This window comes from Rhinatrema bivittatum, chromosome 3 (assembly GCF_901001135.1).
Source record: "Rhinatrema bivittatum chromosome 3, aRhiBiv1.1, whole genome shotgun sequence".
Taxonomy (NCBI): domain Eukaryota; kingdom Metazoa; phylum Chordata; class Amphibia; order Gymnophiona; family Rhinatrematidae; genus Rhinatrema; species Rhinatrema bivittatum.
The window spans coordinates 245,513,216-245,538,257 of record NC_042617.1 but is presented as its reverse complement, the minus strand read 5'-3'; the positions used below and the strand labels follow the sequence as shown (position 1 = coordinate 245,538,257).

General features: G+C 47.8%; 1 protein-coding gene across 7 annotated transcripts in view; it reads right to left on the bottom strand.

The window, feature by feature from the left end:
• The window catches only part of ENPP3 (ectonucleotide pyrophosphatase/phosphodiesterase 3), a 329,854-nt gene that overhangs the window by 138,853 nt on the left and 165,959 nt on the right, over positions 1–25,042 (bottom strand). For all 7 annotated transcript variants that reach the window (XM_029594399.1, XM_029594400.1, XM_029594401.1 and 4 more), the window contains 2 exons: positions 23,545–23,610; positions 7,115–7,187 (listed from right to left, as the gene is read on the bottom strand). In XM_029594399.1, the coding sequence (XP_029450259.1) occupies positions 7,115–7,187; positions 23,545–23,610 (139 nt within the window). The remainder of the gene's footprint in view (positions 1–7,114; positions 7,188–23,544; positions 23,611–25,042) is intronic.

The following is a 25,042-nucleotide window of genomic DNA, read 5'->3' as shown; positions in this document are numbered from 1 at the left end:
CCCGGAGCGACCTCCTGCACGCCGGCCGTCCGATGCCAGTACTCAAAATGGCGCCGATAGCCTTTGCCCATACTATGTCACGGGGGCTACCGGTGCCATTGGTCAGCCCCTGTCACATGGTAGGAGCACAAGATGGTGCCGATGGCCATGTGACAGGGGCTGACTAATGGCACCGGTAGCCCCTGTGACAAAGGCTATCGGCGCCATGATGAAACCAGCACCGAGGGTGTGAGTGCAGGGGATAGCTCCCGGACCCTCCGCTGGACCACTAGGGAGTTTTGGTAAGTCTTGGGGGGGGTTCAGGAGGGTGGGGGGTTTGTTTAAATTTGTATTTAGGTGGCTGTATAATTCGGGGAAGATTCATGTATTTGTGGGGAATCGCGATACGTTTCGCTTCCCCACGAATACTACGAATAGTGCAATATACGTTGCGGATCGCCAATACGGCGAAAACGAATGCACACCGCTAGTGCTCACCCAGTACTTTGTCTGATTCCTGAATCCCTGCTTAAACCTCTCAGTTCCCAAGTCTTCGTCGATGTCTTCATGTTCCTGCCCTCAGCCTCCGTCTGGTCTCACGCACTCGTCGTTCCCAAGCGGCGGGTCCGAAAGAGATTTTGAGTGGCCGGAGGGCTACTCTCATGACTAGCATTGCGTTTCTGGGTCACACTGGTGCATGTAGGTCCAGCGGAGGCCAGGTCCAGCCTGGTTCCCGTTCCGGATTCCATCGCTTGTCTTCAGTCCATCCTTACTCCTGTCCTGCACATGCTCGGGCATGCCTCGCCTGCCTCGGCACCTCTTTGGAGTTCCTCTGGGGTCGAGCCATGGCCAAAGAACACACATTCTCCTCAGAAGTGGAACCACTCTCCTAGCACTTCCTAACAGATTGCGAGGCCATGTATTCGGCGAACATGTCCTTGTGATGGGCAATGCCTAGTTCCAGAGTTTCTAATTCAAGAATTTCTTAAGAACTTTTTGTTCAACTTTTTCCCGGAGAATCCATCAACCCGCTGGATGCGCCAGCTTGTTTGAAATTTTTTGTTTTTCCTATGACCGCTAGAGGCTCTAGCATCTGCTTCCACCTTCTTGGAAACCCTGCGGGGCCTGGGTATATTTTTGTTTTACGATCTGCAGGAGGCGCCTGCACCCAGTTTCACCAGCATCCACCAAGCTGCTAAGCTTCTGGTTCATTTCCTCACTTCCACCTTGTCAAGATTTTTTATTTTTTCCTTGGGTGCATTTGTTCTACCGGCAGAAGACACCTGCTCCCTAGAGCTTATCATGCTAGAAATCCCATGCATCTCGTCCATCCAGTTCACCATCTTGCAAAAGATGTCTTCACTCTTCAACTCGTCATCTTTGGTACTTCTCTCCAGACGACCTGCAGAAGGCACCTGCGCCCCATCAGCTGTCATCCTTCCAATGGGGCCTGGATTATCTCTCTTCTCTATTTCGAGTTGAACCAGCGAGTTTCTCCGATCGTCCCGCTCAGCTTCTTCAGTTCTACCAGCTACCACATTCTAGCCTCGCTCACCATCCTATGCTCAAGACCAGCGATATCCCTCTGCGATCCCTTGCTTTCAACGTTTTCTTCTGCAATGATCCAGCTCCCGCTGGAGAACAATTGGAGACCTCTTCTTTGGGATCCACTGCAAGTTTCATCATCCAAGCTAAAATCCTGTTTAAAGTGCATCTATTCCTGGCTTGCACTTAAGTCCTCCAGAGGACATCACCTTTTCTGCCAGTCTGGCAATTCTACTTCGCCGGCCTTCCTTGCCTAGTCCTAGCCTGTCCAATTGGCACCGGACCTCTCTGCCATCAGTCAAGAATAACTTCAGCTTGACTGTAAACCTTGCCAAGCCTCACTGAAATTCTACCTTTGCCTAAGGGTTCGCCTTAAAAGATAAATACAAGGACTTCTGTGCCTGCAATACTTCCGCTCTGCTCTTAAGTATTCACACCTCCATTGAACTACACCTCCAGCCTGAGTGAGTTTAACAACTAAATTCGTCTGCTGTATGGAGACCAATTACCAACAAGACGACTTCATCTTACATTCCTTGTAAGAGGACCTCACCCTACAAGTCTATTTCCATTCTGTGACCGCCAGCAGCTGGCCTATGCATTGACCAGCTATTCTTCAATTCCGTATGCTAGGAGTTCACGCTTGCCTCAACGTCCTAAAATCCAAAAGACTGCCTAGGTACCCAGTCAAGACTTTCCTACGGTCTGGCTCTCTAACCAACGGGTAGTGTCAAATAGCGAATACTCCATCCTATTTAATCCAAACTTGGACAACTATGGGAATGATTTCAGTCTTCCAGAAATACCAAGACTATTCCTTGATGCATCCTGGGCTGCTACCTAGACTCCTTGCCTTCAGCTTCTTCCACCTAGAATCGCTGGAGTGCTAGTCTTCTTGAACCATTCAACTCTGCGCTTTGATACTTCTTCTTTCCACAACAGCTTCAGCCTTGAAGAATTCTAAAAGATTCCCGTCTGTATCCAGCCTTTCCAAGTCTAGATGGGAGCCTTAGCATCTACCACCTTGATTTCAAGAACCGAGATGCCATCTTGCGGTTCTGCAATTCCACATTTTTGCCTGACCTGCGCCTTCAGTATTCAGTGTTCTGTGTACGTCTTGTCTGGACCTTAACCACCTCCGTTTCCTGTCTTCTGTTCCAGTATTTTCCCCACTACAGTTCCTCACCAAGAAATTCCAGCTTCTGCCCTTGGATCCTTGACTTCCCCCTAATGGTAAGGAGTATACCTTCATCTTTCCAAGCTGTTGACAAGAGGCTTGGGGAGGGGGTCTTTGAGGAGGGGGTACTGTTGCGAATCTGCCCACTGCAAAGAATAGCAGAGCTGCTTATGTTTTGTTTCTTGTCATTAATAAAGAAGTTTATGAGAAATTTGCCAGAATCCAGCCTAGGTCTGTCCTCTGGCAATCCCAAAGACCGCATATGTTGCCACACTCACAAACTCTTCCACCTCTCCACCCACCCCCCCCCCCCCCCCACACACACACACACATTCGCCAAGAAAAAAATGCATTGTATCTTCTATATACTAGAAAATAAACAGGCTAATATTTTGTAAGGTAGATAACTTATCCTTTAGATTCAGTGAGATAAACATTCTGCTGAATATATTTGCCTACAGTCATCTGGCTTCATGTAGCCGGATAACTAAAAAAACATAACCTGTAATGTTTGAATATAACTGGTTAGATTTTTTTGATATCCAGTCTTGTGTGGCCAGATCTCCAATTCAGCTGGATAGCTTCAAAAGATATTTGGTTAAGTAACCCTATACATTTTTGAAAAAAAGAAGAAGAAATCCCTTCCGGAAGTAGGATATGAACTTGCCCGTTCCCGACATGCTACAACACAGATTCTATCACAAGCTGCACTGGAAGCATAAACTACCATGGATGTGCAGTGGGACGCCATACATTGCATTTGGGATTCGTATTCGTTGGGGGGCAGATATATTGCATTCGGCAAGGGGCTCCCCCCCCCCCCCCCGATACGTTCTATACGTCAATTCCTATTCGTTTCCCCGCTAAAATTAAATTAACTACAACCCCCCCCCCCCCCCCCAAGACTTACAAAAACTCCCTGGTGAGCCAGCAGGGGGTCCTGGAGCCATCCCCTGCACTCACACACTCGGCTGCCGGTTTCAAAATGGCACCGATAGCCTTTGACCTACTATGTCACAGGGGCTATCGGTGCCATTGGTCAGCCCCTGTCACATGGCCATCGGTCCCATCTTGTGCTCCTACCATGTGACAGGGACTGACCAATGGCACCGGTAGCCCCTGTGACATAGTAAGGGCAAAGGCTATCGGCGCCATTTTGATTACTGGCAGCCGATGGCCTGAGTGCAAAAGATTGCTCCCGGATCCCCGCTGGACCACCAGGGACTTTTGGCAAGTCTTGGGGGACCCTCCTGACCCCCAAAAGACTTGCCAAAAGTCCAGCGGGGGTCTGGGAGCGACCTCCTGCACTCCGGCCGTTGGTTGCCAGTAATCAAAATGGCGCCAATAACCTTTGCCCTTACTATGTCACAGGGGCTACTGGTGCCATTGGTCAGTCCCTGTCACATGGTAGGAGCACAAGATGGCACCGATGGCCATGTGACAGGGGCTGACCAATGGCACCGATAGCCCCTGTGACATAGTAGGTCAAAGGCTATCGGCGCCATTTTGAAACCGGCTGCAGAGGGTGTGAGTGCAGGGGATGGCTCCCGGACCCCCACTGGACCACCAGGGAGTTTTGGTAAGTCTTGGGGGGGTCAGAAGGGTGGGGGGTTTTGTTTAAATTGGCTCCTAGGTGGCCGAATAATTCGGCGAAGATTTGTTGTATTCGTGGGGAATTGCAATACGTTTCGCTTCCCCACGAATACAACGAATAAGGCCTTATACGTTGCGGATTCCCAATTCGTACAGAACGAATGCACACCCCTATAAACTACACACAGTTTATGACTCCAATACTGAAAGGGTCCACAGCAGCTTGTGACAGAAGCTGCGCTATAGTGTGCCAGATAACTTTAGACCTGCTCTATAACCAGATATAACTGAAATTCGGCTAAGTTAGCTGGAAAATTAAAGACCTCGCAGAAATGCCTCCAGAACGCCTCTTTTTTTATCCAGCTAGATTTTCACTGGTTAATTACTTACCTGGCTAAAATCTAGCCAGATAACGGACTCGATATTCAGAACTTTGTAATTTAGAGGGATAACTTGTGATATATCCATCTAAATAGCTCTGAATCTTGACCTCACAATGTTTGAGTATTTATTTTTAAACATGGCAATGAACACTTTTGAAAGCATGAAATTTTAGCCCATATCCTGGTGATGACCAACCAGAAGCAAAATATTTGGTCCTATCATGCAGGTAAATGTTCAAAAAAATCTTGCTGCTTAGTTGTACAGCTCATTTTAAATAATTTAATCTACTATTGAACTGCAGAAAAAAGCAAATGGTTTTGTAATTAAATTTTTGATATTTTAAAGTTAATTAAATTTTTGGATTTTTAGCCTGACTTTCCAAATGATGCTCAAGGTTTACAGCTTTATTCAAATCCAGGTACAATAAGTCATGTTATGACTGTCGGTCGCAGATAGCTGCAACCACGTGTACTTACTTCCTGCACTGCTCAGCTGCCCTCCCCAGGGCTGCTCGTGGCTCACGCCAGCCTTCACCTCTATGTTCCCCGGGACTCCTCATGGCTGCCATCTTCGTCGACTTTAGGCCTTCCTAGGCACACACGCGCGCGCCACCGAGCACTCTCTTCAAGCTCCTCGGCGGGAACCTCGGCGGCGTCTCAGATTGATGACATCACCAGGCTGGTGTATATAAACTCCACCTTCGCCCTCAGCCAGCCGACTACTGTTATGTGTTCCTGTGATTTTGCCTCTTGGACTTGAACCCTTTCTGGTACCCGCTCCTCGGGGGCCAGTGCACACACTGGGGACTTGCTTCCCTTGCCTACCCTACTCCTCGGGCTGGCTCTGCTTCTCCTGGGTTGTAACCTGCAAGGCCTCCCATTCCTCAGGACTACCTCTGGGAGATTTCAACTATCCGTGAGTTCTACTAAGGGACTTCCCCGCTTCTCAGGGTTGCGCCTGCATCCTGAACAGGACTGATCGTGCCTCCCACTCCTCGGGACTGCGCCTTTCATACTACAGTGATTGTCAAGAGCTCCCTGCTCCTTGGGTTTACGTCTACGAATGATATTGGGACTGCCTACACTTCCCCACTCCTCGGGGCGGTGCTATCATCACATGAGGCTCAGCTCGGGCTTCTCTGTCCTGTGGGCTGGCCTACGGCGTTACATCATCAGCCTATGCTATGCAGCTGTTACGCTTGGGCAGTGATCAGGTGTAGTGAACACCACCTTCAAGAGTGACTCCAGGTGGAGAGAGACAGGGATAACTGGAAGGTCTCTGATGATGCCTGGGAGAGAAGTGTTGCGGCAGGAGTGTATGGAGCTGGGTGATGGCTGGTAAATGGAGCAGAGTACTAGCTGGGAACAAAGTCCAAGTCCAGGCTGGGTCAGGGCAGGCGGCAGGCAAACAGCATCAAAGTCCAGGCTGGGCCAGGGCAGGCGGCAGGCAAGCAGAGTCAGAGTCCAGGCAGGGTCAAGGCACCTAGTAGCAAGGCAGAGAGCCCAAAGGCCATACACACACGGCAAGGCAGAGACAATGAACCTTATAGTAAGGCAGAGAGCCTGAAGGCCACACACACAGCAAGGCAGAGGGCCAGAAGGCCACACATACACGGCAAGGCAGAGGGCCCGAAGGCCACACACACACAGCAGGGCAGAGGGCCCGAAGGCCACACACACACACGGCAGGGCAGAGGGCCCGAAGGCCACACACAAACACGGCAGGGCAGAGGGCCCGAAGGCCACACACTCACGGCAAGGCAAGGCAAAGCAGAAGGCCCGAAGGCCACACGCACAGCAGGGCAAGGCAGGGCAGAAGGCCCGAAGGCCACACGCACAGCAAGGCAGGGCAGAAGGCCCAAAGGCCACACACAGCAAGGCTAGGGCAGGGAAACCAAGAGAGCTCGATGCCGAAGCACTCGAGTTTAGGGTAGGCAGGGCTATAAGGGAACCTCCAGGACATAGAGCAGGTGGATTGAGCCAGCCAGGAGAGCCTGCTCTAGAAGGACCCCTGGTGGTGAGGCGGATGCATAGCAGCCATAGCCGTAACAGCAGCTCCTCCCTTTGGGGTTGCCCTCCGGAGTACTTCCTGATTGCTCAGGCCTCATGCTCCCCGCTCTGCAGTCTGTCTGGCATTCCTCCCTTCGGGGTCCCTGCCCAGGTATTGCCTCCAGTCTACTCTCATGGGGGTCCTCACCTGGTACCCCGGGACCACTCTGTTGCCTCACCCAGAGCTCTCCGCTGTCTCTGACCTTACCTCCGGACAATGCATACCCACAAATCATAACATGATCTCTGCAATGTTATGACTATACCTTCGATCAGGCATGTAAATCAATCAGGGCCACAAACATCTTTCTGCATTGTTTCATTGTTTTCATACATTTGTACACAAAACATGTAATTTGTATATTAATAAGAGAGAATCATGACTTACTCCTCCACTGACGGGTCCAAAAGCGTGCCCAGCGCTATCAGGTTGTTCTATATACAACGTATAAAAATCTGGCCTAGTGGTACATAAGGACAAAAAGCAAAGCAAGAAAAGCAAATGAAAAATAGCATATTGGAATATCTTTTCATGCATGTATTTCTGGGATTCTGAAGAAGCAACACTATACATTATCATGATAGGTGTAGTACATTTTAAGGTCCTCTAGGTGGGGTCATGGAGGACCATCAGTGTTAGGAGGGTGAGGACAAAGGATGAATCACAGCATCATGGGAGAGGTGGTTGAAGATATAGGGTCAACAACGTTTGGGGACAGGGAAGATGAGGAGCATCACAGATGGGGATGGAGTGAAGGAACAACAGTACGGGTGGAGGGAGATGTTTGATTTTTGGCATCATCAGGGGTAGAGAATCAACTGGATCATCACTGTTAGTGGTGTTAATCATAGAAGGAGATACATTGGCAGCAGTTTTGGTGGAGGGGGAAGGGAATGACGGGAAGGAGAGGAAGAAGAGGATCACTCCAACTTCAGAACTGTAAAATGTGCTACATTCACTGTGAATGCTTGTTTTATTTTATTAATAGATCATTCAATTTATTTAAATTCAGTTTATTTAATTTTATCAATCACCATCCCAAAAGCTCAAGACAGATTTATAGAAGATAGAAACAAATTTAAAAAATAAATAATGCATGACCTATAAAATCAGAGGAAGCATTGATTCACCAGAAGTAGGTCTTGTCAAACAAATCTGATCAATTTCTTTGACTGGGTGACCAGAGGGTTGGATCAGAGAAGAGCACAAAATGTAGCATAACCTGAATTTCAGTAAGGCCTTTGACAAGGTTCTGCATAGGCAACTTGTAAATACATTGAGCACGCTTGGTGTGGGTGCTAAAATGACTGACTGGGTTAGAAACTGGTTGAATGGGAGGTGACAGTAGTGATAAATGGAGTTCACTTTGAGGAGCGAGTTTTACTAGTGGTGTGCTGCAGGGATCAGTCCTCAGACTGGTTCTTCTCAAAATTTTGTGAGTGACATTGCGGAAGGATTAATGGGAAAGGTCAGTCTTTTTGCTGATGATATCAAAATCTGCAACAGGATAGACAGCCTGGAAGGTATGGAAAAGATGAGAAGGGATATAGTGAAGTTCGAGGAATGATCTAGGTCTTGCAGCTAAGTTTCAATGCTAAAAATACAGTTATGCATTTAGGAAGCAAAAAGCAAAGGAAGAGGTAGAGTATAGGGGGTGAAATTCTTCTAAGCATGAAATAAAATCGGGATCTGGGGATGATCATATCTGATGATCTTACAATGGCCAAACAGGTGAATAAGGTTGATCACAAAAAGTAATCTTGCCTCCCTGGTCAGATCTCATTTAAAATACTGTATATAGTTCTGGAGACTGTATCTCAAAACAATATAAATTAGTTGGAATCAGTCCAGTGGGTAGCTATTAAAATAGTCGGTGGTCTTCATTCTAAAGCATATGGGAACAGACTTAAACATGTATCTCCTAGAGAAAAGGCAGGATTGGGAGATATGATAGAAACATATAAATACTTCAAAGGTTTCCATGTATAAAAGGCAGGGCCTCTTTCAAAAGAAAGGAGGTTCTAAAGCAAGGGATAAGAGTGATAGGGATTAGACTCAGTAGTAATCTAAGGAAATATTTCTTTACAAAGAAGGTAGTGAATTCATGGAACAGCCTCCCTGTGGAGATAGTGATGACCAGGACAGTATCTGAATTCAAGAAAGCTTGGGACAAATAGTAAGGATTGTAAAGCTGAATAACTGGTGTGGATAAGCAGACTAGACAGTAGGGATGTGCATTCGTTTGCAACGCATTGGCAACCTGCAACGTATACGTCCATATTCATTGTATTCGTGGGTTCGCGAAATGCATTGCAATCCCCCACAAATACAACATATCATTAGTTTTATTCTTTTGGCTCACAGTGATTTCTTAGCAACCGTTTGAAATAAGAAATAGCAAAAACCAGCCCTTTCCTGTGAGTCATAAGTGATCTCACAGCCCTGTCACAGAGTGGGTCAGACAGGTTGGCAAGGAGACCAGAATGCAACCTATCAGAGCTAAGCATTTTTCTAATGCAGCCAATCGCCGCTCTCACTCAGTGCTCTGTGACGCTATTCCTGATGACGCAGCACTATTTATACGTGAAGCACGTGGCATGCCATGCACTTTCTTGGCGGGGATGGTTTGGGGAGATGGCTGCAGTCAGAGCTAGTCTGAGTTGTCTCAAATCTGTATTCAATTGCTAGCTACTTTGATAGAATTTTCCATTGAAAAAGATATTTGTTCGATTTGGCTGCAGTGCTGCCGCCAGCCAGCTAGCCTAGCCATGGTTTTTTTGACAACCCTTTTTTTTTTATTGATCTGAGGTGGTCTCTGTGCCACTGAGAGAAGCTGCTAGCAGTGGCATTTTTCTGCTTATTTTACCCCTTGGGGTAGGTTGCAAGTAGGATTTGGGTGTTGTGGGAGGGAGATATATTAAATTGCTAGCTACTTTGATAGAATTGTCCATTGAAAAAAATATTTGATTTGGCTGCAGTGCCAGCTAGCCATGGTTTTTTTGACTGCCCATTTTTTTTATTGATCTGAGATGGTCTCTCTGTGCCACTGAGAGAAGCTGCTAGCAGTGGCATTTTTCTGCTTATTTTACCCCTTGGGGTAGGTTGAAAGCAGGATTTAGGTGTTGTGGGTGAGAGATATATTAAATTCCTAGCTACTTTGATAGAATTTTTCATTGAAAATATATTTCTTTGTTTTTGCTGCTGTGCCAAACAAGCCAACCTTTTTATTTAACTACAGTTTTTTTTTATTGAACTCAGGCTGTCTCTTTGTGCTCTTTTAAGCCAAGAAGACACGCAGTGCACTCACTGGGCATCAGTGGGCACTGGGCAGTTTTGCAGACTACTCATATATACATTATTGGGACAGTAGTGCAGTGGGCCTCTTTTGTAGTTACAAGCTTGATGTGTGCACACATACAGCGAGAGGTCCCAGTTTTAGTGTACATCCAGGCACGGCCTGGGGCACTTTTGCAGTCTCAAATATATATTATTGGGACAGTAGTGCTCTCTGAAGACAAATCCCCAGTGGGCCTCTTTTGTACTTACAAGCTTGGTGTGTGCACACATACAGTGAGCGTTCCCAGTTTTAGTGTACATCCAGGCATGGCCTGGGGCACTTTTGCAGACTCACATATATATTATTGGGACAGTAGTGCTCTCTGAAGACAAATCCCCAGAGGGGCCTCTTTTGTACTTACAAGCTCAGTGTGTGTACACATACTACAAGCGGTCCCAGTTTTAGTGTGCATCCAGGCACGGCCGGGGGGTATTTTTGCAGACTTACATATATATTATTGGGACAACAGTGCTTTCTGAAGACAAATCCCTAGTGGGCCTCTTTTGGAAATAATTCTTTTAATTGAAACCCCTAGTAGGCAGGACATTAAATCCATAATGTCAGGGAAAGCTAGACGTGGTCGAGTGATTGGGACTGGCATAGGAGGCACTTCAAAAGGCAATGCCAGTCCCCCATTAAAGTTAAAAAGGGACCTGTTCCAATCTAAAATCTCTGGAAGGGCAGGCAGTTCCATCCGGAAAACAACAAAATTTAAAGATGCTACATCGCCACTACCTGTTTCTGACCATGTAGTTTTGGAGGTGAGGGAAGGGGAGGCTGAGTCATGCCAGACAAAATGGCGACACTCAAAAGCAGCAGTGCAACAGCAGACTCGACTTAGCGTTGACAATGTAACACAGGCACTGTTTGCTTCTGATTTCGATGAATAATCATCTTGTGTGGGATTCTCATTATCAGAAATGGAAGACATAATAATAGCTGAAGAAGGTTTAGGAGGATTAGTTAGTCCTGTCTTAGCCTCCACTTCAGTGCAGCAGGGAAGAGATGAAACTGATGATGATGAGGAAGAGCAGTCAGCGCAGGTACAGAGTGTGACTGATGCCCCTGGCATTGCTTCTCAGGGTGTACCCACTACTTCAGCTCCAGTGCCAGCATCTACCCTGATGTCTAATGAGAACGGATCACGAAAGAAATCTGTGATCTGGAGCCACTTTAAAGTGACGGAGGACCCGCGTTTTGCTCAGTGTAATTACTGTGGCAGGGCTATTAGCAGAGGCAAGCAATTGGGACATCTAATTTTGGCATGACGCATCATATGAAGAGGCAACACCCAAAAACAGTACTGCCATCTGGGGATGGTGGCAGTCAGTCAGGGGACCACTTTTTCCAGGCAGCGTAAAGTGGTTGAAAAGGAGCATAGTCACCCCTCGCCCTCAGCCCCTTCTAGCAGTCAGGTGGCAGGCCAGCAGCCCCCTGCCATGTGGCAGAAGCGACAACCCACCATGGAGGAAATGGGGTGGTGTGCGGTAATGCTATCCCGGGGTAGGAGGCAGGCAGCCTCAAAAGTTGTAACCAGGAGCATTGGGGAAATGATTGCCCTTGATGACCAGCCCTTGCAGATAGTGGAGAATATGGGTTTCAAGCATTTGCTGAAGGTCTTAGTTCCAAATTACAAAGTCCCCTTCAGAACCACATTTAGCAGCAAGGTCATCCCCAGCCTGTACAACCAGTGTCGCAGTCGCAGTCGCATCCAAGCACTGCTAGCTAAGGCAGAGGGGAGTGTGCATTTCACCTGTGATATCTGAACCGCCATGAATGCTGCACACTCTTACCTCTCCCTAACAGCACACTGGTGGGACCTGGCTAAGGCAAGGGCAGGCAGCAGCTCTATTAGTGAACAAGTATCAGGGTGGAGGTGGGCTTTACTGCACACCCACCTGACGGACGAGGCCCATACCTCAGCCAATATTCTAGCATGCATCAGACAGATGCTGGAGGGCTGGCAACTACACCAGCGAGACAGGAATCCTCAGGCAGGGTTCTTTGTCACAGACAATGGTGCAAACATGGTAAAGGCAATATGAGATGGGGGCTTTCAGAACATCCGATGTTTTGCACACACTCTGCACCTGGTAGTGAAGTCAGCTCTGGGGTTGGAGTCCAATCACCAAGAGAATGAATACCTGCATACGTTAATACAGAAGTGCAGGAACATAGCAGCACACTTCCACAGAAGTGTGAAAGCGGGGCAGGTTCTCCGAGAAAAGCAGACTGATTTGGAGATGCCTCACAAGCGTCTCATTCAAGACATTGTCACCCAGTGGAATTCCACCTTTATGATGCTGCAGAGGTTAGTGGAGCTGCAGACACTCCTTCATGAAATTTATGGTTCAATGGTTCAATGGACATAGGTGTGCAGAATCCCCTAGGGCATCATGATTGGTTAGTCATGAGTCAGCTGGTAAAAATCCTGCAGCCCTTCAAGGATGTCACGGAGGAGCTGATTTCCAGAAGTGCCACCTTGGCTGACATCATCCCTATAGTTAATTTTCTGGAGGAAAATTTGGAGGGCTTTAAACAGGAAGAGGGAATGACAGCAGAGGTGCTGCATTGTCTGGACATTTTGCAGCAGCAGGTGCAAGAGAGATTAGGGCCCTTAACAGAAGAGCACACATACATGCTCGCCACAGTCTGTGATCTCCGTGTGAAAAGGAAACTCGCACTATAGTCCATTTGTCTCTCATTTGTGAAGGACCTGCTGTTAGCAAAAGTCTGTGATCAGAAGCGCCATAGGCAGAGACAGATTAGGCATGAAGCAGAGGAGGAAACAGTGGCAGGCACTTCAGAGAGTTGTGCTAGCCCAAGCACGAGCAGCTTTCTGTCAGCAGCAGCTAGTACCTCCTCCTCCTCCACTTCAGTATGGCAAAGCCATGTTGCCCATAAAGATTCATCTTTTGTGCTACGGGCTAGAGAGAAAGCAGCTGGCATGAGTGACTCTCAGCCCACCCGAGCAAAGGAGACTCCAGCACAACTGTCAGTGACATGGTATCTCTCAGAGCCCACAAAGGACATGCAGACAGATCTGCTGGCATATTGGGCACACAAGTCCACTGTCTGGCCACACCTAGCCAAAGTGGCTCAGCGATTGTTACGACTGTCGCTGCCCAACATCTCCACTCCGCCTTCCTTACCTCTCTGGTGACTCCTCCCGCGGTTGACGGACATTTGGCTGCCACGGCGTCTGCCTGCTGCCCTCTCCAGTGTCCCCGGTCCAGCTTGAGCATTGCCTCCTGCCATGCTGTCCAGCTGCCTTAGGGCGTGCGCGCCACACGGCCCTGCTTCAAATACTTTCTTTGGCGCGAACCTCAGGGGCGTCCCCCTGTGATGACATCACGCATCCCGGATACAAAAAGCCTACACTACTGCTAGCTAATCGAGTTAGTAACAGGTATTCGTACTGGTGGTGAACTCCTTACGGATGGGATTTATTTATTTATTTATTTATTTATTTATTTATTCATTCACTCTCCGTACCTAGCTACTCTGCCTCTCCATTATTGGACTTACTCTATTTGGGGTACCCGCTTCTTAGGGGCCTCTCTCTTCTCTTTCAAGTCACTGTCTGGAACCGGTACTCACTCCTCGAGGGCCCATGTTCTTGGATTCGCTGCCTGGACTTCACCACCACCTACACCATCAGTGAGTTACTATCTACTTCTCTCAGAGCTGTTCCCTGTAACCAGGTACTCGCTCCTCGAGGGCCTGCCTCTACTCCAGCTCCTGTGATTCCTGCCGAGAGAAAACCGCTGTCACAGCCATTGTGGGATCGCTGTTCCAGAGCCTTGAGGGACTACAAGCCCAGCCGGGCTTCATCTCTGCTCACTACTGCCACCTCTGGTGGCTCCTCAATACTGTTAATAAAAGATCTATCTGTGTTGTGTGTCCTAAGCTGAGCCTGATCTGTGGCCCCTCACGGGACTTCCCCCCGTGGGCATGGTCAGCAGCCACAGTGTCCAAGGGTCCACCCAAAACCTTATAAACAATAACAGCGATATCTGTCATGTCCTCCAACCAGTGTGCCCAATGAACGTGTATTTTCAATGACGGGGGATATCATAAGCCCTCACCGCTCAAGGCTGGCACCGGTGTTTTTGAAAATAAACTTGCCTTTGCTTGGGTTTCCAAATTTTCCCTGTGAATGGAAAGATGAATAAAAGCAATTGAAAGCCTTGCAGCAGCTCCAACTGCCTCCTATGCTCCAGAGAAAATCAGCACATGTACCTGACCTGAAACGCTGTGCCTGTCCGTCCACTGTCTAGGCAGTATGACCCTGCAAGGGCCTGACCTGAAATGCTGTGCCTGTCTGTCCACTGTCCAGGCCGTACATCCCTACAAGGGCCTGACCTGAAAATCTGTGCCTGGCCATCCACTGACCAGACTATACGTCCCTACAAGGGCTTGACCTGAAAAGGTGTGCCTGTCCATCCACTGTCCAGGCCATATGTCCCTATAACGGCCTGATCTCAAACTCTGTGCCTGTCTGAGTTTAGTTCTAGTATTTCTAATTTCAGTTTCATGTATTTGTGCATCAATTCTTTCCAGAAAATTCTTTTCCTGTTTTGCAACATTTAGAATGTAAGAACATAAAAAGCTGACTTCAGATGTTTGGAGCTTGCATATTTCATATGGTCAACAGTTTTCCAGACCTTCATAATATGGGCCATGTTCCTGAAACCTTTCTTAGGTGCCAACAGTAATGTTTCTAGTACAATAGAAAACTGGTGGTAGTTACACTCTAGTTCATACCCTGTCTTCCCATAGTTTACCGAGGCACTTTGTAAACTACAAAGTCAACATAGGTTGATATTGTAGATTTGGACTTGAGTAGTGGCTTTCTTATTTCTGAGAGCGCTTCATATTCCTTTGTAATCAGCTGAAGTGCTTAAATACAGTTAAAAGCTTCTGGATATTCACAAATAATCTCCAGAACAGTTCTTGCTTCACAAATGGCAGTCTCTCTTGCTGTAAAAGCATCCTATATTGAATTATCTTTCATAAATCAAAAAGATGCCATTTTCTTCTGGTAGTGACAGATCAAACCACAACAAACATGCACAAAGGAAATCCTCTAATGCTGTGCGTGTCCGTCCAGGCCTTAAGCCCCTATGAGGGCTTGACTCCTATCCTCTAATGCTGTGCCTGTCCATCCAGGCCTTATGTCCTACAAGGGCTTGACCTCTAAAGCTGGGCCTGCCCATCTAGGACTTACGTCTCTACGAGGGTTTGACCTCAAATGCTGTGCCTGTCCATCCAGGCTTTACATCTCTATGAGGGTTAGACCTCGAATGCTATGCCTGTCTGTCCAGGCCTTATGTCCCTAACAGGGCTTGACCTCATATGCTGTGCTTATCCATCCAGGCTTTATGTCTCTACGAGGGCTTGACCTCGAACGCTGTGCCTGTCTGTCCAGGCTCTACGTCTCTACAAGGGCTTGATCTCTAATGCTGTGCCTGTCCATCCAGGCGTTACCTCTGTACAAGCGCTTGACATCTAATGCTGTGCCTGTCTGTCCAGGTCTTACGGGTCTACAAGGGTTTGCCCTCTAATGCTGTGCCTGCCCATCTAGGACTTACGTCTCTATGAGGGTTAGACCTCGAATGCTATGCCTGTCTGTCCAGGATTTATGTCCCTAAAAGGGCTTGACCTCAAATGCTGTGCCTGTCCATCCAGGCTTTATATCTCTATGAGGGCTTGACCTCGAATGCTGTGCCTGTCCATCCAGGCTTTACATCTCTTCAAGGTTTGACTTCTAATGCTGTGCCTGTCCGTCGAGGATTTATGTCCTTAAAAGGGCTTGACCTCTAAAGCTGTGCATGTCTGTCCAGGATTCACATCTCAATGAGGGCTTGACCTCGAATGCTGTGCCTGTCTGTCCAGACCTTATGTCCCTAAAAGGGCTTGACCTCTAATGCTGTGCCTGTCCTTCTAGGCTTTATGTCACTACAAGGGTTTGACCACTAATTCTGTGCCTGTCCATCCAGGCCTTATGTCCCTAAAAGGGCTTGACCTCTAATGCTGTGCCTGTCCGTCCAGGCTTTATGTCTCTACGAGGGCTTGACCTCGAATGCTGTGCCTGTCCGTCCAGGCTTTATGTCTCTACGAGGGTTTGACCTCTAATGCTATGCCTGTCCGTCCAGGCCTTATGTCCCTAAAAGGGCTTGACCTCTAATGCTGTGCCTGTCCGTCCAGGCTTTATGTCTCTACGAGGGCTTGACCTCGAATGCTGTGCCTGTCCGTCCAGGCCTTATGTCCCTAAAAGGGCTTGACCTCCAATGCTGTGCCTGTCCATCCAGGCTTTACAACTCTATGAGGGTTAGACCTCGAATGCTATGCCTGTCTGTCCAGGTCTTATGTCCCGAAAAGGGCTTGACCTCAAATGCTGTGCCTGTCCATCCAGGCTTTATGTCTCTATGAGGGCTTGACCTCGAATGCTGTGCCTGTCCATCCAGGCTTTACATCTCTACAAGGTTTGACTTCTAATGCTGTGCCTGTCCGACGAGGATTTATGTCCTTAACAGGGCTTGACCTCTAAAGCTGTGCATGTCTGTCCAGGATTCACATCTCTATGAGGGCTTGACCTCGAATGCTGTGCCTGTCTGTCCAGGCCTTATGTCCCTAAAAGGGCTTGACCTCTAATGCTGTGCCTGTCCTTCTAGGCTTTATGTCTCTACAAGGGTTTGACCACTAATTCTGTGCCTGTCCGTCCAGGCCTTATGTCCCTAAAAGGGCTTGACCTCTAATGCTGTGCTTGTCCGTCCAGGCTTTATGTCTCTACGAGGGCTTGACCTCGAATGCTGTGCCTGTCCGTCCAGGCTTTACGTCTCTACGAGGGTTTGACCTCTAATGCTGTGCATGTCCATCCAGGCTTTACGTCTCTTCAAGGGATTAACCTCTAATGCTGTGCCTGTCCATCCAGGATTTACGTCTCTACAAGGGCTTGACCTCTAATGCTGTGCCTGTCCATCCAGGATTTACGTCTCTACAAAGGTTTGACCTCTAATGCTGTGCCTGGCCATCCAGGCCTTATGTCCCTAAAACGGTTTGACCTAGAATGCTGTGCCTCCTCCATCCAGGCTTTACCTCTCTACAAGGGTTTGACGTCTAATGCTGTGTCTGTCCGTAGAGGCCTTACATCTGTATGAGGGCTTGACCTTGAATACTGTGCCTTTCCATCCAGGCTTTACCTCTCTATGAGGGTTTGACCTCTAATGCTGTGCCTGTCCATCCAGGCTTTACATCTCTAGGAGGGTTTGACCTCTAATGCTGTGCCTGTCCATCCAGGCTTTACATCTCTAGGAGGGCTTGACCTCGAATGCTGTGCCTGTCCTTCCAGGCCTTATGTGCCTAAAAGGGATTGACCTCTAATGCTGTGCCTGTCCATTTAGGCCTTATGTCCCTAAAAGGGCTTGAACTCGAATGCGGTGCCTGTCCGTCCAGGCCTTATGTCCCTAAAAAGACTTGACCTCCAATGCGGTTCCTGTCCGTCCAGGCCTTATGTCCCTAAAAGGGCATGACCTCAAACGCTGTGCCTGTCTGTCCAGGCCTTACGGCTCTACAAGGGTTTGACTTCTAATGCTGTGCCTGTCCATCCAGGCCTTATGTCCCTAAAACGGCTTGACCTCAAATGCTGTGCCTGTCCATCCAGGATTTATGACTCTACAAGGGTTTGACCTCTAATGCTGTGCCTGTCTGTCCAGGCTGTATGTCTCTACAAGGGCTTGATCTCTAATGCTGTGCCTGTCCTTCTAGGCCTTATGTCCCTAAAAGGGCTTGACCTCGAATGCGGTGCCTGTCCCTCCAGGCCTTATGTCCCTAAAAGGGCTTGACCTCAAATGCTGTGCCTGTCTGTCCAGGCCTTACGGCTTTACAAGGCTTTGACCTCTAATGCAGTGCCTGTCCATCCAGGCCTTATGTCCCTAAAAGGGCTTGACCTCAAATGCTGTGCCTGTCCATCCAGGATTTATGACTCTACAAGGGTTTGACCTCTAATGCTGTGCCTGTCCATACAGGCTTTACGTTTCTACATGGGCTTGACCTCGAATGCTGTGCCTGTCCATCCAGGATTTATGTCTCTACGAGGGTTTGACCTCGAATGCTGTGCCTGTCCATCCAGGATTTACTTCTCTTCGAGGGTTTTACCTATCATGCTATGCCTGTCCTTCCAGGCTTTACGTCTCTTCGAGGGCTTGACCTCTGTTGCTGTGCTTAACCATCCAGTCTTTACGTCTCGACAAGGGTTTGACCTCGAATGCTGTGCCTGTCCGTCCAGACTTTATGTCTCTATGAAGGTTTGACATCTAATGCTCTGCCTATCCATCCAGGCCTTATGTCCCTAAAAGGGTTGACTTCGAATGCTGTGCCTCTCCATCCAGAATTTACCTCTATACAAGGGTTTGACCTCTAATGCTGTGTCTCTCCATCCAGGTTTTACATCTGTATGAGGGCTTGACCTTGAATGCTGTGCCTGTCCATCCAGGATTTACCTCTCTACGAGGGTTTGACCTCTAATGCTGTGCCTGTCCATCCAGGCTTTACGTCTCTATGAAGGCTTGACCTTGAATGCTTTGCCTGTCCATCCAGGCCTTAAGTCCCTAACAGGGTTTGACCTCTAATGTTGTGCCTGTCCTTCCAGACCTTATGACCCTAAAAGGGTTTGACCTCTAATGCTGTGCCTGTCCATCCAGGCCTTATGTCACTAAAAGGGCTAGACCTCTAATGCTGTGCCTGTCCATCCAGGATTTACGTCTCTACAAGGGTTTGACCTCTACTGCTGTACCTGTCCATCCAGGCTTTACCTCTCTACAAGGGTTTGACCTCTAATGCTGTGCCTGTCCGTCCAGGTTTTACATCTGTACGAGGGCTTGACTTCGAATGCTGTGCCTGTCCATCCAGGCTTTACATCTCTATGAGGGTTTGACCTCTAATGCTGTGTCTGTCTGTCCAGGCTTATGTCCCTAAAGGGTTTGACCTGTAATGATGTGCCTGTCTGTCTAGGCCTTATGTCCCTAAAAGGGCTTGACTTCGAATGCTGTGCCTGTCCATCCAGGCTTTACATCTCTATGAGGGTTTGACCTCTAATGCTGTGCCTGTTTGTCCAGGCCTTATGTCCCTAAAAGGGTTTGACCTCTAATGCTGTGCCTCTCTGTCCAGCCCTTATGTCCCTAAAAGGGCTTGACCTCTAAAGCTGTCCCTGTCCATTCAGGCTTTATGTCTCTACAAGATTATGACCTCTAATGCTGTGCCTGTCTGTCCAGGCTGTACGTCTCTACAAGGGCTTGACCTCTAATGCTGTGCCTGTCCGTCCAGGCCTTATGTCCCTATAAGGGCTTGATCTCTAAAGCTGTCCCTGTCCATCCAGGTTTTATGTCTCTACAAGGTTATGACCTCTAATGCTGTGCCTGTCCATCCAGGATTTACGTTTCTACGAGGACTTGACCTTGAATGATGTGCCTGTCCATCCAGGCTTTACATCTCTATGAGGGTTTGACCTTTAATGCTGTGCCTGTACATCCAGGCTTTACGTCTCTATGAGGACTTGACCTCGAATGCGGTGCCTGTCCGTCCAGGCCTTATGTCCCTAAAAGGACTTGACCTCCAATGCGGTTCCTGTCCGTCCAGGCCTTATGTCCCTAAAAGGGCTTGACCTCAAACTCTGTGCCTGTCTGTCCAGGCCTTACGGCTCTACAAGGGTTTGACCACTAATGCTGTGCCTGTCCATCCAGGCCTTATGTCCCTAAAAGGGCTTGACCTCAAATGCTGTGCCTGTCCATCCAGGCCTTACGTCTCTACAAGGGTTTGTCCTCTACTGCTGTACCTGTCCATCCAGGCTTTACCTCTCTATAAGGGTTTGACCTCTAATGTTGTGCCTGTCCGTCCAGGTTTTACATCTGTACGAAGGCTTGACTTCGAATGCTCTGCCTGTCCATCCAGGCTTTACATCTCTATGAGGGTTTGGCCTCTAATGCTGTGCCTGTCCATCCAGGCTTTACGTTTCTACGAGGACTTGACCTCAAATGCTGTGCCTGTCCATCCAGGCTTATGTCCCTAAAGGGTTTGACCTGTAATGCTGTGCTTGTCTGTCTAGGCCTTATGTCCCTAAAAGGGCTTGACTTCGAATGTTGACCCTGTCCATCCAGGCCTTACGGCTCTACAAGGGTTTGACCTCTAATGCTGTGCCTGTTTGTCCAGGCCTTATGTCCCTAAAAGGGTTTGACCTCGAATGCTGTGCCTCTCCATCCAGGATTTACCTCTCTACAAGGGTTTGACCTCTAAGGCTGTGCCTGTTTGTCCAGGCCTTATGTCCCTAAAAGGGCTTGACCTGTAATGCTGTCCATGACCATCCAGGCTTTACGTCTCTACAAAGGTTTGACCTCTAATGCTGTGCCTGTCTGTCCAGGCTGTAAGTCTCTTCAAGGGCTTGATCTCTAATGCTGTGCCTGTCCTTTTAGGCCTTATGTCCCTAAAAGGGCTTGACCTCTAATGCTGTGCCTGTCCATCCAGGATTTATGTCTCTACAAGCGTTTGACCTCTAATGCTGTGCCTGTCCATCCAGGATTTATGTCTCTTCGAGGGCTTGACCTCTGTTGCTTTGCTTATCCATCCAGTCTTTACGTCTCGACAAGGGTTTGACCTCTAATGCTGTGCCTGTCCATCCAGGATTTACGTCTCTACAAGGGCTTGACCTCGAACGCTGTGCCTGTCCGTCCAGGATTTATGTCTCTACAAGGGCTTGACCTCGAATGCTGTGCCTGTCCGTCCAGGATTTATGTCTCTACAAGGGCTTGACCTCGAATGCTGTGCCTGTCCGTCCAGGATTTATGTCTCTACAAGGGCTTGACCTTGAATGCTGTGCCTGTCCATCCAGTCTTTAGGTCTCTATGAAGGTTTGACATCTAATGCTGTGCCTGTCCATCCAGGCCTTATGTCCCTAAAAGGGTTTGACCTCGAATGCTGTGCCACTCTGTCCAGAATTTACCTCTCTACAAGGGTTTGACCTCTAATGCTGTGTCTCTCCATCCAGGTTTTACATCTGTATGAGGGCTTGACCTTCATTGCAGTGCCTGTCCATCCATGCTTTATGTCTGTATGAGGGCTTGACCTCAAATGCTGTGCCTGTCCATCCAGGCTTTAGATCTCTACGAGAGTTTGACCTCGAATGCTGTGCCTGTCCATCCAGGATTTATATCTCTATGAGAGTTTGACCTCTAATGCTGTGCCTGTCCATCCAGGCTTTATGTCTCTATGAGGGCTTGACCTCTAATGCTGTGCCTGTCCATCCAGGCTTTACGTCTCTACAAGGGCTAGACTTGTATTGCTGTGACTGTCCGTCCAGGCCTTATGTCCCTAAAAGTGCTTGACCTTGAATGCTGTGCCTGTCTGTCCAGTCCTTATGTCCCTGAAAGGGCTTGACCTCTAATGCTGTGCCTGTCATCCAGGCTTTATGTCTCTTCAAGGGTTTGACCTATAATGCAGTGCCTGTCCATCCATGCTTTATGTCTGTATGAGGGCTTGACCTCGAATGCTGTGCCTGTCCATCCAGGCTTTATATCTCTACGAGAGTTTGACCTCGAATGCTGTGCCTGTCCATCCAGGATTTATATCTCTACGAGAGTTTGACCTCTAATGCTGTGCCTGTCCATCCAGGCTTTATGTCTCTATGAGGGCTTGACCTCTAATGCTGTGCCTGTCCATCCAGGCTTTACGTCTCTACAAGGGCTAGACTTCTATTGCTGTGACTGTCCGTCCAGGCCTTATGTCTCTCAAAGGGCTTGACCTCTATACTCGATTACTGTGACTGCCTATCTCTTAGTACCTGTTGACCCATGTTGAACCGCTGTTTGCATGGCACCCTGCTCCACATTGCCACGCTTTGAAGGCTCGTGCTCCACTCTAGGGGCCATCCCATTCCGGGGAGCCCTTTCCTGCTCAAAGGAAAGGGAACTCTCCCCGGGATAGACAGACACCCTATCTCTTAGTTCCTGTTGACCCATGTTGAACCATTGTTCAAATGGCATGCTGCTTCACTTCGCCATGCTTTGAAGGCTCGTACTCCACTCTAGGGGCCAACTCATTCCATGGAGCCCTTTCCTGCTCAAAGAAAAGTGAACTGTCCCCGGGGTAGATGGCCTGCCTATCTCTTAGTACCTTTTGACCCATGTTGAACCACTGTTCGCATGGCACCCTGCTCCACATTGCCACACTTTGAAGGCTCGTGCTCCACTCTAGAGGCCAACCCATTCCGGGGAGCCCTTTCCTGCTCAAAGGAAAGGGAATTCTCCCTGGGGTAGATGGCCAGCCTATCTCTTAGTACCTGTTGACCCATGTTGAACCGCTGTTCTCATTGCACCCTCCTCCGCCTCTGCCTTGAAAATTCTCGTTTGTATATCTGCTAATTCCACCAGATTTTAAAAGATCAGCGAGAGCTCACTAGACACCAATAGAAACACCCCACTCTAGGGGCAAACCCATTCTAGGGAGCACTTTCCTGTGCAAAGGAAAGGGAACTCTCCCTGGGGCCAGCCTGTCTTGCCCCTATCAAAGCCACAGGGACCTGACTACCTCAGTTCTGCCAGCCTGTCTTGCCCCTATCAAAACCACAGGGACCAGACTACCTCCGCTCTGCCAGCCTGTCTTGCCCCTATCAGCTTTCTGCCACTCTGCCTTGCTGCCATACACCAGATGACTAACTCAACTCCTTGTGGTGTTCTTGCCACTATCATGGTTTCTCAGTGTGTTGGTGCTAGTCTTTCTGCTTGCTATGTTCCCCCATTCATTGTGCTGTAGGATGTTGATGCCACTTGTCTTGCCGCTTTGCCTGTCGTGCTGCCTTCGAGGGTTCATGCAACTGTTATCGGTGCTCTCTTTTGAAGCTGTGGTGTGTTTTTGACACTCTTGCTGCTGCTTTGCACCTCTGTTAAAGCACTCTTGCCACTCCTGGTATCCCTTTGCCCCTTTACAGTGCCTTAGGCTATTCATGCCACTTTGGTGCCACTTTGCCACAGTCTACGTACCTTGGAGCTCTTTTCTCGTTCTGATGATTGCTCCCCAGAAGTTTCATCAGAATTGATAAGAAAACTCCAATTCTGCAGCCAAAAATAGGCTGCAAATACTTCCCCATTAACTTTAATGGGAAATCGGAAAACTAATAAAACTAATCAACGAATTGGGTTTCTCCCCCTGAAACGAATGCAATGGATTTGGGTCCCAGTGAAATGAATACCAAATCGAAACTAATTTTTTCCTTCTGCACATCCCTACTAGACAGGCCATAATGGTCGTTTTCTGCCATTATGTTTCTATGTTTCCATACATCAGCATATATAAATATAAAAATCAAAACATAAAATAATCAGACAAATTCAAATAGACAATTCTCAATAAAACATAAATACATAATCATGCAAAAAATCACAGAATAGGAAACTTCAATAAAAATTGATTAAGGACATCCAGTAAATACCTCTCAGTCTTAGGTAAATCAAGCCACTTCAGTACCTGCAATACTCTTTCTTCAAACACAATAGACCTGAAATAAAAATATAGTAATAATATCAAACAGATCAGCATCAGAGAAGAAGCTAAACCACTTATCTTTTAATGGGCAGAGGATATAGGGGAAAAGATCCTAGAAGAATGCTGTCTACTAACTATCCTATTGTCTAATACTTTCACAGAAGATGCAAGAAATCAATTTTTGAAAGAACTTCTATAGTTCAAGTACATTAAATGAAATATAGTTTAAAGTCTTTAATATACAGTGCTTCTTAGGCAGTTGTTTCTTTGTAAGCCTTACCTGAGCTAGTTGCAGCAGGCTTATAAAACATCTCTCCTGAGATTCTACAACTGCAATAAAGGTCATAAAATTCAATACTTGCTTTAAGAACTGTGTGGTCCGATGTGGAAATGTGGGAGACCAGGAAGTGGATGTAGGTTGAACAGGGAATAGGGGTGGAGAGAAGGGAGAGATTTGTCAGGGGTGGGAAGGGGAAGGAGGGGGAAGGGGGAAGGGGAGAATTGGCAAGTAGGGAGGAAGGCAAGCGAGAAAGAGGATGAGGACAGGTCATATGTATGTGTGTGACGAAGATGGAAGTAGACGAGTGGTATGTGCGTTTGTGCAAAAGGGGATCATGGTGGGGGGCTGCGAGAGGGGATTAGGGATGCATGTGTGTGTGAGAGAGAGAGAGGTGTGAAATGGGGAATGTGTGCACAGGGATCTACACCAAATGGAGAGGGAGGGTAAGAGAATGAATCCTCCTTCCCTTTCTCTCTGTCTCCGCCAGTTCTGCATCTGATCATTTTTCCCTCTCCCTTTCTAATCCTTGATTTCACTCTTTTCTCTTCCCACTCTTCAATCCTTCCTAATGCCCTCTCCTCCCCCATCTCTGATCGTATCCTTCTCCCCAATGCTAGGATTTTTTTTATTTTTATTCAGCGCATGCCTTTTCAGTGGTAGTTCAAGGCATTTGGAAGAGGCATTCTGGGGGGATGGGGGTCATTCGTGTGTATATATTTTGGGTTCAAAAAGTATGCGTGTAAATTCTCTCAGCAAAACCACCCACACAGATTAGCAAGTGTAAGTCTGTGTGGGTATTTATGCCATCATAATTTTCAAAGTGAATTTGCTTTGAAAAATTGGAGTAACTTCTGCAGGCTGTTGCAAAATTACCCTCTTAGAAACCACGTAGAGCTTTGTATCTGCATACTGTAGCCCAAATTTTCAAAGCAGACTTATGCAAGTTTGCTTTGAAAATTTGCAAGTTTGACCATTCTATATGCTGATTTATACACAGAAGGTTACATGCTTTTGGAGCAGGTGTACCTTTCTGCATGTAGATTGCCCTGCATAATTTCAAAAATCAAAAGTATGCGCATAAATTATTTCCCTGCCCCAACTCTGCCCCCCCCCCCAGAACACCTGAACAAATGTACACACGAAATAAAGTTTCATGCAAACATTT